The sequence below is a fragment of the Oryzias melastigma genome, linkage group LG5, assembly GCF_002922805.2.
Source record: "Oryzias melastigma strain HK-1 linkage group LG5, ASM292280v2, whole genome shotgun sequence".
Lineage (NCBI taxonomy): Eukaryota > Metazoa > Chordata > Actinopteri > Beloniformes > Adrianichthyidae > Oryzias > Oryzias melastigma.
In genome coordinates this window covers 22,347,429-22,365,824 of record NC_050516.1, presented here as the reverse complement: position 1 = coordinate 22,365,824, position 18,396 = coordinate 22,347,429, and the positions used below count along the sequence as shown (strand labels likewise).

The 18,396-nt window shown below is 44.1% G+C and overlaps 2 protein-coding genes and 1 long non-coding RNA gene across 4 annotated transcripts in view; 1 reads left to right on the top strand and 2 right to left on the bottom strand.

Annotated features, from left to right (window-relative positions):
• The window catches only part of LOC112139984 (cytochrome c1, heme protein, mitochondrial), a 5,690-nt gene extending 1,429 nt beyond the window's left edge, over window positions 1-4,261 (bottom strand). Inside the window, exons 1-6 of the mRNA XM_024262871.1 lie at window positions 4,103-4,261; window positions 2,861-3,051; window positions 1,648-1,774; window positions 1,417-1,574; window positions 1,187-1,347; window positions 1,011-1,111 (exon numbers count right to left, since the gene is read on the bottom strand). Coding sequence (XP_024118639.1) covers window positions 1,011-1,111; window positions 1,187-1,347; window positions 1,417-1,574; window positions 1,648-1,774; window positions 2,861-3,051; window positions 4,103-4,183 — 819 coding nt within the window. The 5' untranslated portion in view covers window positions 4,184-4,261. The remainder of the gene's footprint in view (window positions 1-1,010; window positions 1,112-1,186; window positions 1,348-1,416; window positions 1,575-1,647; window positions 1,775-2,860; window positions 3,052-4,102) is intronic.
• Window positions 2,984-6,907, top strand: LOC112139985. Its single transcript, XR_002918089.2, has 2 exons — window positions 2,984-3,112; window positions 5,134-6,907. It is a non-coding gene; the product is annotated as an uncharacterized LOC112139985 (long non-coding RNA).
• A 3,071-nt stretch (window positions 6,908-9,978) lies between these two features.
• LOC112139990 overlaps window positions 9,979-18,396 on the bottom strand; it is an 11,960-nt gene continuing 3,542 nt past the window's right edge. For both annotated transcript variants that reach the window (XM_036211990.1, XM_024262873.2), the window contains 5 exons: window positions 16,200-16,423; window positions 16,016-16,112; window positions 15,809-15,904; window positions 13,081-13,595; window positions 9,979-12,828 (listed from right to left, as the gene is read on the bottom strand). In XM_036211990.1, coding sequence (XP_036067883.1) covers window positions 11,469-12,828; window positions 13,081-13,595; window positions 15,809-15,904; window positions 16,016-16,112; window positions 16,200-16,423 — 2,292 coding nt within the window. In that variant the 3' untranslated portion in view covers window positions 9,979-11,468. The remainder of the gene's footprint in view (window positions 12,829-13,080; window positions 13,596-15,808; window positions 15,905-16,015; window positions 16,113-16,199; window positions 16,424-18,396) is intronic.

The following is an 18,396-nucleotide window of genomic DNA, read 5'->3' as shown; positions in this document are numbered from 1 at the left end:
TGTAGCGTGGGTTTTCACCGAGGACTCCGGCTTCCTCCCACCGTCCAAAAACATGCTTCATAGGTGAATTGTTGACTCTAAATTGCCCCTAGGTGTGAATGTGAGAGTGACTGGGTGTGTGATTGAGGCCCTGCGACAGACTGGAGACCTGTCCAGGGTGAACCCCGCCTTCGCCCATCAGAAGCTGGGTTAGGCTCCGGCACCCCGCGACCCCAAAAGGGACAAAGTGGCCAGGAAGATGAATGACTGAAATGTTTTCAGCTTTTAGCTTTAGCGTTATCAGCTATTAGCTTTAGTGTTTTCAGCTATCAGCTTCAGCATTTTCAGCTATTAACTTCACCGTTTTCAGCTATTAGATTCAGTATTCTCAGCTATTAGCTTCAGTGTTTTCAGCTTTTAACTTAAGCGTTTTCTGCTATTAACTTGTTTTTTTAGCCAGTAGCTTCTGTGTTTTCAGCTATTAGCTTTAGCGTTTTCAGCTAATAATTTCAGTTCTTTTAGTCATTAGCTTCAGCGTTTTCAGCTATGAGTTTCAGTGTTTTCAGCCAATAACTTCAGTATTTTCAGCTATTAACTTCAGTATTTTCAGCTATTAACTTCAGTATTTTCCGCTATTAACTTCACAGTTTTCAGCTATTAACTTCACAGTTTTCAGCTATTAACTTCAGTGTTTTCAGCCATTAGCTTCAGCGTTTGTAGCTATTAGCTTCAGCATTTTCATCTATTAACTTCAGTATTCTTAGCTATTAACTTCAGTATTCTTAGCTATTAACTTCAGTATTCTTAGCTATTAACTTCAGTATTCTTAGCTATTAACTTCAGCATTCTTAGCTATTAACTTCAGCATTTTTAGCTATTAACTTCATTATTTTTAGCTATCAACTTCATTATTTTTAGCTATTAACTTCAGTGTTTTCATTGCATGTACGAGTGTGTGCATGAGTGCCTGTGAATGTGTACACATGTGCACGTGATTGAGTATACATGTGTGCACCCCCCCTCCCCTGTACCTTCAGCCCCATGCGCTTCCGCTGGTCGTGCTCCGGCTCGGCGGCCCATCTCAGGAAGGTGCAAACATCTTTAGCCACCTGACTCATGGTGGCAGGAGTACCTGTGGTGACAGGAAGTGGTGTGAGTGCAAAGATTGGAAGCCGCTCTTACACGGAGCAACAGACTGAAGACTCACCGTCATCGTACTCCAGAATCTCGTTGTAGATGGGCGGGGCCATGCCTATAGCCTGGCCAGGGAAATAGGGGTTGTAGTAGAGTCCTTCCCGGACGGTGACCCCTGCAGGCGGGTCGCAGTAGCCCGTGAGGAGGCTGAACACATAGTCCTCACCACCATGTCTGCAAACAGAGGACACGTCAGCGTGGGAGAGGTCAAGGCGCTGTTGGCGGTCCTGCTGAAGCACAAACCTGGCATTGACTATGTAGCTGAGGTCTGGAGGGAGCGCCCCGTTGTTGGCTGCACGTGCTGCCTCGGGGTTGGCGTAGGGCTTTGGGAAATAGTCCGACAGCTTTCCTGGACGGGTGAACATCTCGCCGTTCTCATCAGGACCATCCACCACTTCAACCTAAACAGCACATTTCCAGAGCTGTAAACATCCAGGTGGACGCCACCATCTTCTGGCGGGAGCGTGGCCTCACCTCCTCAGCTATGGCCTTCATCTCGTCCTCTGTGTGCGACACCCCGACCAGGTTTCTGAAGGCCAAGTACTCCATGCTGTGGCAGGCCGAGCACACCTGCTTGTACACCTGGTACCCACGACGGATGCTGCAGGGAGCACACACTATCATCAGTGGCTAAGTGGAAGGGGGGTGCATCAGTTTCAGACTGCAGCTCTGACTCCACCAGGGGAGGGGTCAAAGGTGGAGAGCACAGCTCACACATCCAGGCGTGTGATGGCGGATTAGAGTTTTGTCACAACATGAAACCCTTTAAATGTTGTCAGGTTGCATTGTTTAGTTCATCATCGTTTGAATAAACCTTTGTTTGTTAGTGAAACCTCTTTAATCTGTTCAAGGAGCAACAATTATTAATCAACCATTTGAGTCCTGGAAGATCTTCCAAACACAACCTGTCAGATAACTACACACAACCAGTCACAACTACAGACAACTTGTCAGATAACTACACACAACCAGTCACACAACTACACATACCTGTCAGATAACTACACACAACCAGTCACACAACTACACATACCTGTCAGATAACTACACACAACCAGTCACAACTACACACAACCTGTCAGATAACTACACACAACCTGTCAGATAACTACACACAACCTGTCACACAACGTGTCTGGTCTTTCTCCTGTAACAATAACATGTTTGTACTACGAGTATATTTGTTGCACTCAAAACCTAGACCCCATCATTGTAGTTTATGAGGAATCTCTGAACGGTTGTGGTGTAAAAGAAACCTCTGCTGTGAAGCAGCACCACCTTGTGTTGCACACAAGGCTCATCATCATAGCACAGGTATCATCAAAGGCCACAGCAGCTATCAAATGACCACCATGGAAACATCAGCCTGCACTCAGTAATGCTGCCATCTCGGGAAGGAATCTGACGTCTCCATGACGACTTGGCTGCTCTTCTTATGGTAGATGGAGACCGGAATGCCCAGTTTAGTTCATTCTGATTAGCAATAAGCTATTGTTTATGTTTTATGCTTTTGTACAGTTGCCAGTGTGAAGCCCGTTGAGAGAACTGTGTTAATATATCGGGCTAAAAAAATTGAACTGGTCAACTGTCCTTCAGGATGTGCTGGTTGACCTCCTACTGAAGCTTCTGTGACACAGGAGCAACTGCTTTGCTTCTGAAACCTTCAACCTTACGGAGTCCAACACACCTAGCATGGTCCAGCGCAGACAGAGGTCCGGCGTGGCTCCAGGGGTAGTTTGGGGGATGGAGCTCCAAGTCCGAGGCCTTCACAGACTGGTGCAGCATCAAGGCCAGGCTCGCACCACCAGCTGTGACCACACCCAAAGTCGTCAAGGCAACCTTCTTCTTAATTGGCAGGCTGGCAAAGGACAAGTTAGCCTGGGGAGGAAGACAGTGGGGAAGAGTCGGTTATGCCGTCCTGCACACACGGAGTGGAGAGGTAACTACTGATTTTCATAAAATGGCTAGAAAAACTGACAAATTCACCAACAGAATCAGCCTAAGCGTGATTTTGGTGTCAATGAAAGCAGTAAAGAGCTTGAAAATTAGGCTTTTTTAAGAGGATGTTTCTAGATCAACCAGTGAGGATGAAGTTCTTATGATCCTTAAAACGTCTACTCATATGTTCCACGCCGTTTCTCTGCTAAATCCAGAACTGAGCTGATCCCAAAACAACACGGTGTGAAACTTACGAAAGTGCCCTTCAGTGTTTGCCCCCCTCCCCTGTGGTAACCTGGCAGGAGGGCAGCTGTGCCAGCAGCTCCTGGGATCTCCTCACAGCCTCCTCTATAAGGAGAACTGCATGAACTGAAACCCAGAAAATGACCGTCTCCTCCTGAATCCAACGCTGGGATTCACAACCCGCGGGTTCTGCGGGGTTTGTGTCAGCAACAACAGAAACAAGTTCGCACATGCGCACCAGAGGAGACTCCAGCTGTTATGACACGAGCCTTCCAAGATGCTAACCTGTTAGCTAGTCGAAAGGTTTCGGATAATGACTTAATTTCTAAACCGGAATAACGTCAGGATGATCAATACTTGCGGGACAATCCCGCACAACGGGGTTCGCTGATAATGTAGTGCTGTCCCACACCGCGGAGGAAGAAAAGCTGCGGGACGACCGACGAACACGCAAGCTCCGCGGCTAACCGGTTACACAACCGGCGAAAAACAGTGACGTCCCGCGTTTACATTCCCGGTACAAACACAGAGTCCACGCGCGATTCTGAAGGGAGCCCGACCGTGACGGGAGCTGAACTTCTACGACACCCGCGACGTTCAGGGAAAACCTGAAACTGAAGTGACCTTGTCCTCCGCAGGCTAGCGCTAGCTCCTTGCTAGCCGTTACGAAACCGCACCTTACTGCCTGCTAGCTGGTAAAGACGCGACTGTTTTCTGGGGGGAAAACCTGAGCAGTCCACGCGTGTACCTGGGGGGCGCGCAGAGCCTTCGGTGCGGCGAGGAGGGCTCTCCCGCTCCCCGACACCGCCACAACCCGCAACGCAGCCATCTTTGCAGCGGTCTGATTGAAACTGACGCGCAAGCGCACTCCGAGAATGCCTCCACATGGTTCATTTTTTTAAACGAACTTTATTTGAAGACAACCTAATAACAGTAGTTACGAATTTAATATAGTAAAGTAATAGAATTTAGTTATCTGACATATTTTATATATTTAGCCTTTTAGAGATCTGACGTAAATAGAAGTGAAGGAGTCCGTGACTCTAAAAGATCAAATACTTTTTTATTTAAAACTTTATTAACAAAGCTGAGCAATGAACATATAACATCAATGTCATCAAAGCAAAGCATCAAAACAGAGAAAAAAACGATAGATAGATAGATAGATAGATAGATAGATAGATAGATAGATAGATAGATAGATAGATAGATAGATAGATAGATAGATAGATAGATAGATAGATAGATAGATAGATAGATAGATAGATAGATAGATAGATAGAAATTATTCCAGACTCATAGTCCAATCAATAAAACTACATAAAAATAACACAATGTAAAAAAATACACGAGTTAAAAACAGTATACAAACAATTACAATATTAATAAATTACATAATTTATAATACAGAGAATATTCTGATCAATCAAAAATAAATAAAGGACGAGGAAAAGAAGGTTAAACCATCAACAATTCAAATAGAATTTTAATTATATTGCAAGTTTTTAAAAACCTTTAAATCACCTGAAGTTTGAGTAGATTCAGTGTTCAATGTAAAAACCTAAACAGAAAAACAAGTTAATGAGATCTTATAGATAATTTAATCAGATGGATTTCAGACAAGAACTCCAGAAATGTTTGACCAACATGATCTTTGCAGCTTCTTCACCTGAAAACCAGATGTTATCTTCTTTGAATCCTTCTGTTCTTACAGAAGATCAAGTCCATATTCACTTCAGTCTTCTTTGACCAAAATCTTCTTCTCCGTTGATCCTTCAGGAGCCTGCAGGTGTCCTCCACAGCCTCCAGAGGGCGCCGCTGAGCGCACTTTTGTCTTTGCTGATGCTGCTCTGGACTGTGGATCTCAGAGGAGAGACTTCAGCCTCTCAGCTTCTTCTCAGAGGAAGACTGCAGCTTGATGAAGAGGATCCTCTGGGGGCGTGTCTTCAGCTCCTCCGTGGACAGGAAGTGCAGCACCTCCTGGATCTACCTGAAGTAGCCCTTATCCACAGCTGCTGCTGTAGCAAGCGTATAAGCGCTCTCTCTTCGGAGATGCAGTCAGCTGCAGCTGCTGTAGGTGCCATGGTTGGAGCTGGTAGCTATCTGAGCAGAGGATATGCTTCTTTCTCTGGTTTTAGTCCTAAATCTAAGTATTCCAAATAACCTCAGATGTGTTTAAACATTTGGCTTTAATCCACAGTCAGCATGAAGGACGCCGCAGTGTCATTAACATTTAACCACCATTTATTGAAAGTCTTAAAAATCTGAACCGTAACCTTTGGGTCAGAAACGCTTCGTGAAGCTTCAAACCACCTGAAACCCAGAGAAGAGGTTTCATGCCTTTAAGGAAAAGCGGGTCTGGAGCGAGGCTGAGGTGGGGGCCGCACACTCATGGATGGCGGGGTCTCTGCTTCACTGTGCTCTCACATCACATGAGGACAGCGGGGCTATTTTCAGCCTCCATGTCCCTGTGGAGCAGAGAGGGGAATGGGGGCGGGGTTCTCCACTCGTCATCCATTATGCAGCGTTTTAGTCACAGCTGAGAGGAAGCAGCAAAACAAACATGGTGGTGGACGCCAGCTCATTTCTGCTCACATCCTCACAGAATGACCCTGGGGGGGGTCATTTGAATCTGCCTGCACCACAGGACTCTGTTTCCTACAAATGACTGATGAATCCAGGAAGCACTCACCTTTTTCATGGATGTTCTGATTAAATCCAGTCAGATTTTGGACATGAATTCGTTTGTGAAGGAAAGACCAATAATAACGAGGATTGACGGCTGACGCAATAAAGCTGCATGGTAGTGACAAGCGTTTCCAGGTTGAACGCTGTCCTCCGTCTCGACTTTCCTTTAGAGCCACAGCAACGAAAAAACAGAAAAAGATGCAACGTTTGGGAGATTCCAGGACAAACTTGAGCTGCTGAACACAAAAAACTCATGAATCCAGCCGTCGGTTATTTCTGTGAGGGTTTATTGTAGTGAAACAGTACCACACTGGGAAACAGCGGGGAAAAATACAAGTGTTACAGCATTCAGGGCTGAATCTGACCAACACACGTCATGTCGGAGACTCCTGTCTCATTCTGTCCGTTTGTGGGAGGTTTTCAGGAAAACAAAGAAACTAAATATTTTCTGTAAACCTGAAGCCTGAATTTCTGAAGCAGCAAATTAATAATCTGACAGAGACCAAATTCATCCCCAATCTATGAAAATCAATGTGTTATACACCCCCAAACATCCCCATCACACTACACTATCACACAAGCACCCCCACCACCCCCCATGCTGCTGTCTCCAGTCCTGATCGTCTTTGTCTACACGTTGACCAGCCGGGGCTGAAATAACAGTCAGGAAGTCCAGGTTCTGCCTCACACACCTGCTTCTATTTCCTGATTAGAGAGGTGTAAAAATGATTTGTTTTGCTCCAAAAGTATAAAAAGTGATTTAAAGAGCTTAAGTGAACAAAATTGACAGGTGTGTAACGGTCAGCAGTGTTCAAATCATCGATTTTTGACTGACAGTTTCCAGTAAATGTTAGAACAAACTAAACTTCTCGACTTTCCCAGAGTTTGTTGATTTATAGCAGCGGTCTGCAACCTGCGGCTCTGGATCCACTTCTTTTAACTCATCATTGAGGCTCCTTGACCAAACACAAAACATGTCATGGAGACTGCTGACCCAGACATGTCGACCGTCAGAGTCAACAGCTCCCTCTAACCAAAGCTACCTAAAGAAAACAAATAAACAAAGCCAGCAAACTATGACTACCAAGATCCAAACTAAAATAACAAAACCCAGCAGAGTAAGACTGCTGAGGACAAAGAGGAGAAAAAGGACAAAATACATTAATAAAAGAAAAATAAAATAGCCATTTTTTAAAAGTAAAGATTCCTTAATTAGCATTTATTTAATTTCATTAATAGCTGAGGTTCACATAGATGATAAACTATGTAGGTTTTTACATCCCTGTTGACCTGAAGACGTCTTGTTTGATCAACTCTACCTCCAGAATGAACAGATTTTATATGCAAAACTAATCTTTGGTAAAAAGTTTGATCTTTTATGAGTTAAATGTATAAATTGATGTCTGAGGTTCACATAGATGATAAACTATGTTGGTTTTTACATCCCTGTTGACCTGAAGACATCTTGTTTGATCAACTCTACCTCCAGAATGAACAGATTTTATATGGAAAGAAAAACTTTGGTAAAAAGTTTGATCTTTTATGAGTTAAAAGCACATATTATCTTATGCTGCACAACATTGGTTATATATTACTAGCTGTTCAAAACTGCACTGAGATGTTCCTGTTTGACACAGAGCATCTTTTATTTTTAAAATAAGTTATTTTAGCTTCTGTCAAATGTAAAAAAACAAAAAAAAAACCCAGGAAAATCACATTTTGAGAGATGCTAGGTTCTTTTCATATTTTTTGTGCCAAAAAATAGACGGTAATTCATATTATTATTAAAAAAAGAAGGTAATGAATGCAAATCCAAATTTCCTGAAAGCTAAAGTAAGAATATGCGGCTCCATCTAGGTTTTGATCAGTAGAAAACGAACCCTAATGGCTCTTTTACTGTTAAAGGTTGCTGACCCCTGATTTATAGCAACAAACTCTGGCATTGTTTCTGAACAGCATCAATTCATGGCCCGGTTCTGCATGGAGCAACATGGAGTCTACTGGATTGACCTGAGAACTGTCCCCAAACCCCAGTGTTCCCATCCTCTCATGGATGGAAGAAGGAACAGGAAGCTGGGATTCCACAGAGAAGATGATGGAGCATCTCCAGTTCAGAGGAACCAAATCTTTTCTACATGTTCTAGTGGCACAAAACAACAGTGAGGTCAACTTCAAAGAGACAGCAATATTCACATTTCCTCTTCACTCTTTGAGAAAACTAAACTCCAGCTTCAAAAGATCTTAAAAAGTTCACCTCGGTTTTCAAACCATCACAAAATATTAAAATATGTTCAACACAGTCACAATAAATATCAGTTCTTCATAAATACTATGACAGTTCATAAAGAAAACATCAACACTCACTCTTCTATCTAAGTATGTCCACTGGCCGTGTCCCTGCTCCAGAAAATTTGATAAAATCTTTTTTTTTCTGTGCAAAAATTCCATTTAGGTCCCTATAGTGGAAAAATATTGAGATATCTACATAAGCATTGCTGATCCTGGTAGGACTGTGCACTTGTGGTGTACCGTCACTTTGTGCATACATTTCAATTTGAAAAAGTTACCGAAAGCCTTCCTCTTTTTGAAACCAGCCTGAGGTATTATTGCAGACCTGGAAGTGTTCTGGTCCACATTTTGGAACCAGCTTGACGCCACTGGAAGTTCTCTGGAGTTTGATTTTTCTTTATTGAAGAGTCGCGCTGTGGAACTGTGTAAACGTGCATAAACTGCTGTGGGTAAAAACGTGTGCTGAAAAATTGCCCGTCTGAAGGATGATGAGATTCAAGCTGTCTTTACTTTTATAAATCTAGAATTACTTTTTATAAAACCAATTAAAACGGAAATAGGGCCCAGATTTCACCATGAACACTGATTTTTGAAAGCTGGAAACCTGATCTGCTCTGTTTTTTATCTTTTATCATTTATCTCCTGTTCAGAGTAATAGTAATCTCTTCTTACCTTTGCAGGTGAAAAGGAATTATTATTAAACACAGAAAGAAATAAACAGTAAACATTGTATGAACGAACTGTGAGGCCCACAGACACCATCAAGTCAAAGTGTAAATTTGAGGTTCCCCCAAGGCTCCACCCAGTTCTGATGGAGAGTCAAACCCCCGCTGATGGATGCTTCTTTGTAAACATTGAGTAAAAAAGTACAAACAGGATTTGGTATCAAACGCCAGTTGTGTTGGTCTGCGACAGTCTGTGTTGGTCTGCGGTAGTCTGCATTGGTCTGTTTTCGTCTGTGATGGTCTGTGCTAGTCTCGGTACCTCTGCATTGGTCTGAGTTGATCTGTGTTGATCTGTGTTGATCTGTGTTGGTCTGCATTGGTCTGCATCCGTCTGCAATCCTTTGTATTGGTGTAAGTTGGGCTGCATATGTCTGTGTTCATCTGCATTGGGTTGTCTTAGTCTGCATTGTTCTGCATTGCTCTGTGTCAGTCCTTGTCGGTCTGTGTTGGTCTGCATCATACTGTGTTGGTCTTCATTGATTTGTGTTCGTCTGTGGTGTCTGCTTTGTTCTACATGTGGTGGTCAACGTTGGTCTGCATTGGTCTATTTTTATCTGTGTTGGTCTGTGTTTGCAATGGTCTGCAGTAGTCTGTGTTGATCTTAGTTGGTCTGCATCATACTGTGTTGGTCTGCATTTGTTTTTGTTGATCTGTGTTGGTCTGCAATGGTTTGTATTTTTCTGTGGTGGTCTACGTTGGTCTATTTAGGTCTGTGCAGGTCAGTGTTTGTCTGCGTTGTTTTGTGTTAGTTTGCATTGGTCTGCATTGGTTTGTATTTTTCTGTAATGGTGGTGTTCGTTGGTTTGTGTTTGTCTGTGGTGGTCTGCATTGTTCTGCATTGGTTTATGGTGGTCAGTATTGGTTTGTGTTTATCTGCGTTGGTCTATAGTAGTCTGTGTTGTTCTTTGTTGTCTGTGTCATACTGTGTTGGTCTTTATTAGTCTGTGTTGGTCTGCGTTGGTTTGTGTTGGTCTGCATTGGTCTGCGTTCATCATTGATGGTCTGTGTTTGTCTGCATCATACTGTGTTGTCTTTGTTGGTCTGCGATTGTCTGTGTTGGTCTGTGTAAGTCTGCGATTGTCTGTGTTGGTCTGCGTTGGTCTTTGGTGGTCTGCATTGGTTCGTGTTGGTCTGCATTGGTCTGCGTTCATCAGCGATGGTCTGTATTTGTCTGTATCATACTGTGTTGTCTTTGTTGGTCTTTGTTGTTCTGTGTTGGTATGCGATTGTCTGTGTTGGTCTGCATTGGTCTGTGTTGGTCTGTGTTGTCTGTGTTGGTCTGTGTTCATCTGCATTGGTCTAGGTTGGTCTGCAATTGTCTGTGTTTGTCTGTGTTGGTCTGCGATGGTCTAGGTTGGTCTGTGTTGATCTGCATTGGTCTTTGTTGGTCTGCGTTGGTCTGCATTGGTCTTTGTTGGTCTGCACTGATCTGTGTTGGTCTATGTTGGTCTGCGTTGGTTTGGGTTGGTCTGGGTTGGTCTGCATTGGTCTGCGATTGTCTCTGTTGGTCTGCATCAAGCTCTGCCGATGCTGAAGCTGTTACATCTTTGAGCGCTGATGGCTGCAGTATTGCTTGGTGAAGACCTCATGAACAGAATGTCCATAAGACCTCCTCCAGGGGCTCTGGGTCAGTCCAAGCATCCCGCAGACTCACGTTGTGCTGTACAGGGTTCACATGACTGCACCTAAAGCTTCAGCCAAGGCTCCTTTGCAAACAAATCAGCCAAAGAACCAGAAGTTCACTCATTCTTCTCATCTCCAGTCCCCAACAGACACTCGATAACACATGTCAGCTTCAGACTCAGTTATGAGACCTGATGGAGGCTGTGAATCTTCAGAGAAGATCCCAGCACCAGTGCTGCTCCTCAGTCATGTAGAAGAAACGTCACAGCTTTTGTCGTCCTCTTGAGCACAAATCATAACATGAATTTATGAAAATCATGGCATCTAAAGTGAAAGCTGAGAAGATGTTGTTCCTCAGCTCCTCGGGAGAAGAGAGGGGCCTCAGTGAAGCTTCTGTTCACGATGGAAGCAAGTTTGAAACACAAAGAGAAAAACCCAAAAACTAGTTAATCAAACTGAAGCAACCTTTGGACCTAATGAACCTTCTCCACACGTTCTGACTTTAGGATGAGCTGCTCAGACCCGTCTTCATGGAGAAAGACCATCTGTTTTGATCGATCTGGGAGCTACGGTGGAAAATCAGCAGATGTTCAGCTTAGCTTATACACAGAATTGACTGGTGACTCTAAAAGACCTGATTGGAACAAATCCAAAGTGATGTGAGATTTTCACAGCAGCGCTTCAGTGCTCTAAGTCTTCTTCTGCACCAAACGTGTTATCCAGTGGACACAGGGAACTCTCCAGAAGGCTACCTAAGCAGCTGTGGACCACACATCTCTCCTGTCTGAGTCAGACAGTGGTGACTGTGAGCAGGGAGCTGGGACACAGCAGGTCCTCCAGATTGTCCAGCCTGGTCCCGTGAGTCAGCAGCTCCTCCACTGTTGTCCAGTCATCCAACAACTTTCTGTTCCTCAGACGACTCAGCTTCCTTTGACTCATCTCCAAGACTGTGTTGCATCGTCCTTCAGCAAAAGGTCCAACTCCTCTACTCTCCAGTGCACCTCCTTCTCCTCCCCGGCTGGTCACATCTCTTACAGATGCTCCTCTTGCCTGCAGCTGCAGCTGCTTTTGCTCACGGGCCAGCAGAAAGTGCTCCCTCCTCTCTGTTCGACTCCAGTACCGGCCCAGCAGCTTGTCGGCATTAGTCTCCTCGTCGGTGCTCATCCCGCTGCGTTCATCCGCCAGCTGAGAGGCGCGGTCTCTGAGCAGCTGGTTCCTCCGTGATGTTGCGTTAGGTTTACAGCTTGGGTGAAGTTTTGATTGCAGACTTAAGTTGGGATTCAGACTTGAACTAGAATCCATTTGTCCTTTCCTTTCCTCCCAGACGGCAGAACTTCCTGCATCTGTGCGACCTTCTAAGGTGCTGTACAAGCCTCGGACGCCCCCCTGCACTTGACGGCTAGCTGGTTTTGGCCAGGTGACGTTGACGTCTGCGGCTGGTGCCAGGAGCACCTGACTGTGGGGCTTCTGGAACTCTCTGCTTTGGCTTCTCTCCAGTCCCTGCTGCTGCTCCCATTCCTGCTCCTCCTGGATCTTCTTCTCCTTCTCCAGTTCCATCTGCATTTGTCGCTTCTGTTCCAGCTCTATTTCTTTGTCCCTGTCTGGCATCATCTCAGGCATCGGGCCTCTCTCTTGACAGTGCCAGCAGTCATGGCATGCGTTCTGGTTGTTGTCATAGCAACGCTCGTGGTTGCTGGGACCCCTGATGTGTCCAAGAGAGCTTGGGTGTTGCTGAGGGGAAAGGCTGAGACTTGAAGGTGGAGAGACCATCACACCGCCCATAACCTCAAGCTGGCTGGTGGGCCTGAGGCTGTTTGGGGCGATGCCTCCGCAGTGGTGAAGTGTTGCAGCGCAGTAGGAGGGAGATGCTGGGTGGCTTGCCCGGCGGCGGTACTCCTGCGGAGGGGGGCGGTGGTGCAAAGTTCGGCTTCTCCTTAGCACGCCCACGGAGCTGGAGCCCTGATGGTGATGCTGGGCTTGTAGGGTTTCTGGGGGCCTCCGATGGCTGGAAGGGGTGCTGCAGGTGGAGAGGACCGGGCCAATTAGTCGTGGGGGTTGGGTGTGGGAGGGGTTGAAGAGGGCTCCACTGCTGGAGCTGTGGCGGTTGAGACAGGGCCGGTCAGCTTTGTGGAACTGGACTGACGAGACCCTGAGAAATAGGACAGATGTTTGATCAGACGAGGGATCTTCTGACTAAACAGGGAAGCCTCAAAAGTTACAAATACTTGATCCATTTTTAATTTAAAACCCTCTGACTTCATTGAAGGAAAACCACATGCTTTCAGGTTTTCTCTACTGAAAGCTGCAGATTTGTGGTTCACGGTTTAAACAGAATTTTCATAATTACATCACTGAGAGAAAACGAGTGAAAAGAATGTGTTCTTCGTGACGCTCAGGTTACCTGAACAGTCCCCGTCCCGGTCCTTCCATGCCTGCGTGAGCTCCCTGGTCCAGCTCGTGCAGCAGCCGCTGACACGGCGGCTGCATGGTCAGCGTCTCTGGAATAGCCTCCAACAACTCGCGGTGACTCTTGGGGCAACTGTCCCGCCTCTCACGCCTCTCACATGGCTCCCCCTGGTGTTGCATCCTGGCATTGTACAAACGCATCCTCCTCTCCAGCAGCCTCTGGAAGTGCCTAAACTCCCCGGTGCTCACGCTGTAGAAGCCGGAGTCGCTGAGCTCCGAGGAGATGAAGGACTCAGAGGAAGGAGAGCCGCCACCTCCGAATCCCCCACAACCCCCAGGGACACGGGGGCCCTGCGGGTGACAGTCGTCCAGACCTCCCTCCTCAGTCTCCAGGCCTGAGAGGTCACCTTGGTGGAGGGAACCGTCCGTCCAGCCCAGGCCACTGTCCAGCTCATGGTGGAGGGGCAAGTAACCATGAGGCTTTTCCAGCATGAAATCTTCATCATCTGTCTGCAAAAGCAGACACATCCTCGTCATCATAAAGTCCCCAGACAAACAATCTGCAGATGTTTGACCACAGTCTATAAATGCCATTATTTGTTTAGAAACACAAGCAAGTCCTTCAAGGATTTTTAGAGAAATTCACTTGAAGGAGAAAAGACTCCATATCTTAATGGGACGTGTACTATTTTAGACTCTAAAATCAACATTTCAAATTTCTGAAGGTTTGTGAGGACTACAACTCTTTGACTGAGACCTTTTTTCTCTGCAGGAACCACAAACATGAGGCTGAAACACGTGAAAGGGTCCTTTCTTTTTCTCCTCTGTGAAGGAGGTTTCCTCTGCAGTCATGTAACCGCCAGCCCTTCACAGGATGGTTTAGATAGACCATGTGTCAAAATCAAGGCCCGGGGGCCGAATCCGGCCCTGCAGATTATTTTATATATTGTTATTAATGGCCCGATGTTATCTTGCGCTTATTTCTAACTTGTATAATTTTGACAAAACATATTTTCATGGAGAGTAAAATATTGAAAGTTATTTAAGGTTTAAGTTGATTTATTCTGAAATAATATTCCTGCCTTTTTATTATTCATAATTTTGAGGAGAACTTCCGGTTCCAGGCCACGAGCAGACGCGTGTCTCCAGCTCTCCTCAATTAATGAGAAGAGTTGAACATGGCACCGAAGAAAAATCTTGAAGCCGATTTAATATTTGATATTAAGTCCTGAACCAGATGTTGATAATTCATGTAGAGAAAATGGTATGGTCGAGTCGGGGTGGGATTATATAAGTTTGCTTCCTTCCACTCTCTTTCAAGTGATCTACTTGTGATTCATTAAGTGATATGTTATGTATTATTACCTGATTGCTTGAAATAAACCATTTCATTTATTCATTCATTCATAATTATGTTAAAAAGTTACAGTTTTAAAGGTTTAAAAATTGTCATTCTGCTAGCTTTTTGGACTATTTTGGCATCTACTAAGATTTTTTAGGCTATTTTGGAGTTTGGCTAATATTTCAGCTAAATGCTAGCTGTTTTGGCTAACCTAAGTTTTTTTTAAAGCTGTTTTGAAGTTTAGCTAATATCACAGCTATATGCTAGCTGTTTTGGGTGGTTTAGGTTTTTCTTTTTAACTTGTTTAAGCTGTTTTGGAGTTGGGCTAATATTTACACCTGAGGTGTTTTGGCTAATTTGGACTTTTTTTTGTTTGTTTGTTTTTTTAGGCTGTTTTGAAGTTTAGCTATTTTTTCAGCTACATTCTAGCTGTAGTGGCTGACATCTTTTTTTCCGTTTTTTTCTTTTTTTAGGCTAATTAGACATTTAGCTGGATATCAGCCTCTGCGTTTTTAACTATCAATTTCAGCATCTTCAACTATCAGCACTTGCATCTTCAGTGGCCAAATTCAGCTTAAACATTCACACTAGCATTATTGATACATTTTATTTATGAACAAAAACAACAACAAAACAAAGAAAAAACAGTAAAAAGAAACAAACAAACAAAAATATAAGAAACAATGCAATCTATCCCACAATCAGTCATGAATGCAACAAAAGATGTTCAGAGTTCGAAAAGGGTTTTGGATGAAGCTAAAAGCATATCAAGTAAAAGCCCCTTTGTTCTTTTTCAGCCCAAATTAAATATACAATTATCTCATTGACTATACTGTCTGAGCTACATGTTTAAAAAAAATAGAATAAATTGAATTAAGGAAAAGAACACAGAAAACACTTATTTTCATTTATATATACATTAATTTACACATATACATATAACAATCAACATATTTTGTCGATTTTTTCATAATTAATTAAATTACCTTTGATGAATATTTTTAATTTATGTAAGGTTTGACAATTTTTTATATCCCTACAGTTATTCCATACCTGCACCCCCCCTGTTGTGGATGCAGCAGAGTTTATTGCAGGTAATACTGTATATTCAGTTCATTATTATGTTAAAAAGTTATGGTTTTAAAGCTTTAAAAAATAGAGTTTTAGAGTGTTCAGTAAATGTTTATTCTGTTTGGCCTCCAACCTAAGGTGTGTTTTGGATTTTGGCCCCTTGTGTGATTGAGTCTCCCATGGTTTAGACTCAACTGAAGATAATTTATGATGGATGATAAAAATTTAAATGTTTTAGCTCAGTTGGATTTTTCTGTGAAATTTAGCATCACAAACCAACCCAATCACCTGATAAACTTCCATTCTTTACCTGGCTGTGGCAGGTGGGAGGTTCCTCTAAGTCAGTCCCGCAACACCCCATGAGGCAGTTCATTCCCTGGGGGCGACGAGCTCTCAGTCCAAGATCCTAGTACATTAACCCATCAGTTATGTTCTCACAACGAGGTGGGTCCAAAGACTGAAGCCATGGAAGCATGAAGGGAAGGAGTTCCCATTCACTGTCTCATATCGTTTGTACCTGATGGTTGATGTCCACCGTGTCCTGTGGGGAGTCCGGCAGGTAGCTGCATCTCCCTCCATCACAGGGATCCTGGGGCAGACGGCTGAAGTAATGTCTGAGAGAAAGAACAGAAATGTGTTGACCTGCTGTTCCACCTCGTCCTGCTGTGAAAGTGGAGAGACTGGTAGCTCCTTCCACACACCTGTCCTGGTAGGAGGGGCTGGACATGTTCAGCTCAGGTCCCATCAGTGGGAGGGGCAAATTAAGGTGATGCAGGTTGAGGGGCAGGGGTTCCCAGGATCCTCCACCTGCATTGGAGCGCCGCCCTCTTTGGCTTTTGAACTGCAGTGTGATTGGACGTTGACTGGTTTCCATGATCCGCAAAGCATCCTGTTGGCTCAGGTGAACGAGACTCCGCCCACTCACCTGAGATAGAATAGCATAGATGTGTCAGAGAGTGGTGTGGTCATGTTTAACTGCTTTGATATTTCATTTGTCTATAAAGTTTGAATTAGAAACAATTATTTCTAACTAGTATCAACTGGCTGTTTCCATGGAAACGTGTTTTCTGCTTCATCCAGCAGAACTGCAGAGATTTTAATGTTTGTTAAAGGGGTCCTTCCATGAAAATTCTACTTTTTTAGGTTTTAAATGCATTCTACTGTTCATTCCTCACTATAAAGAACCCCAAAGTGGCATTTCGACCTGTTCATGCATTTAGAGTAATCCTCTAAAAGCCTGCACTGTCTGAGAGCACTACCCACGAAAACGAGCGGGTGGAAACGTGCTGACGTAAGCATAATGTTAGCCGTTCCCTCCAGGACGAGTCTGCTCTGACAGCTCCGCCCCCAGACTAACACAACACTCAATTTCTCCACTGAGTTAGTGATGATCAGCAAAAAAACTTTAATGTTAGATGCAGAATGCCGTATATCTTCCAGTTGTGTCCTGTTTCAATAAAATTTCAGCTCAAATAGGTGTTTGTTACTTTAGACACGCGGTCCTTTAAGACCCCGCCCCCAACCCAACCGGCGGTCTGGCACAGCCGTGCAGAAGCCATGGGTGTGTTGTGAAGTGTGAGTGTAGCGATGGTGAGACCAACTAAAGGCAGATATATCGTATATGCATCCATCTTTGGATTATTTTCATGAGAGAAATACAGACACAGGAATATTTCTCTGGGATGACGTCATGAAGTGGACTGCAGCGGCAGTGCAGTCACATGCAGTGGCAGGCGGAGCTCCAGGAATCGAGTCGTTTTAATTCCAGGCAGGAAAAGACTAACAAAGTATAACTAATATTTCATAAATAATTAATTATTTACATTTTGTAGTGTTTCAAAGGTAATATATGATCATAGTATAACCCCTTTAAAGTCCCTCTATGACATTTTTTTTTATTTAAAAAAACAGTAGTTTCCAGTAGTGTTTTTATTATGATTATGAAGTTTTTAACCATACAGCTATTTTTCAAGTTGATCTGAAAAATATTCTCTGGGGGGCGTGTCTTTTGGAGCCGAGCGACGCTGATCTCTCTTGGACCCCCCCTGTCTGATTATGGTGGCTCCGTGCCTTACTAGCGTAGATCATCACCACTGCTCCACAAAAATGTCTAGCAGTTCCGTTTTGAGCTGGATGTCAGCTCGGACGAGGAAGTTGAGAGTTTTGCAGACCGAACTTTCACCGATTCTTTCCTACTGCGGTCAAATGAGCCGCCGTTCACATTTCCGTGGTCACATCAAGAAGCTCCGTGGAGTCTGGTGGAGATTTTCCAGCGTTCTCAGTCCTGCTACCGTAAGTATTGGATGAAACTCACACAAAAAATCCAGTGATGCTGATTTGACCACAGAAATGTGAACGGCGGCTCATTTGACTGCAGTCAATGTGAAGATGCCATCTTCTCTTCTCCTGAACCTCAGCTCGGCACGCTTGCTGAGCCAGATCAGGGGTTTAGCCCATGTGCAGCAGAGCAATCCTGACACATTAACTCCTCATTAATTCAAACAGATTTTCTCTGACACTTTGATTGACAGTGATTTAGAAGGAGAAATACTCAGAAATGCAAAACCGAAATTATTTCGTACTACATTTGTTCTCTTTTATAAGAAAAATGACACAAATACATGTTAAAAAGTCAAAACTGGATTTTCATCGGAGGGGGATTCAAGGATTGGGATGTTCATGCAGATCTTACTTCAACTTGGACACTGAATATTCTTTTTAGTAAATCTGGTCAATATTTAACTTTTCCTTTTTCTGATCATGTGAAACTTTTTGGGTAGAAAAACCAGATTCAGGTGGTGTTAAATATAAAGTCTGGTTCCAGAACTTCCAGAAAGAAGTTCCAAAGAAAACTGAGAAAAGGGCCAAACCTGTGCACCCCCCCCCCCCCCCCCCCCC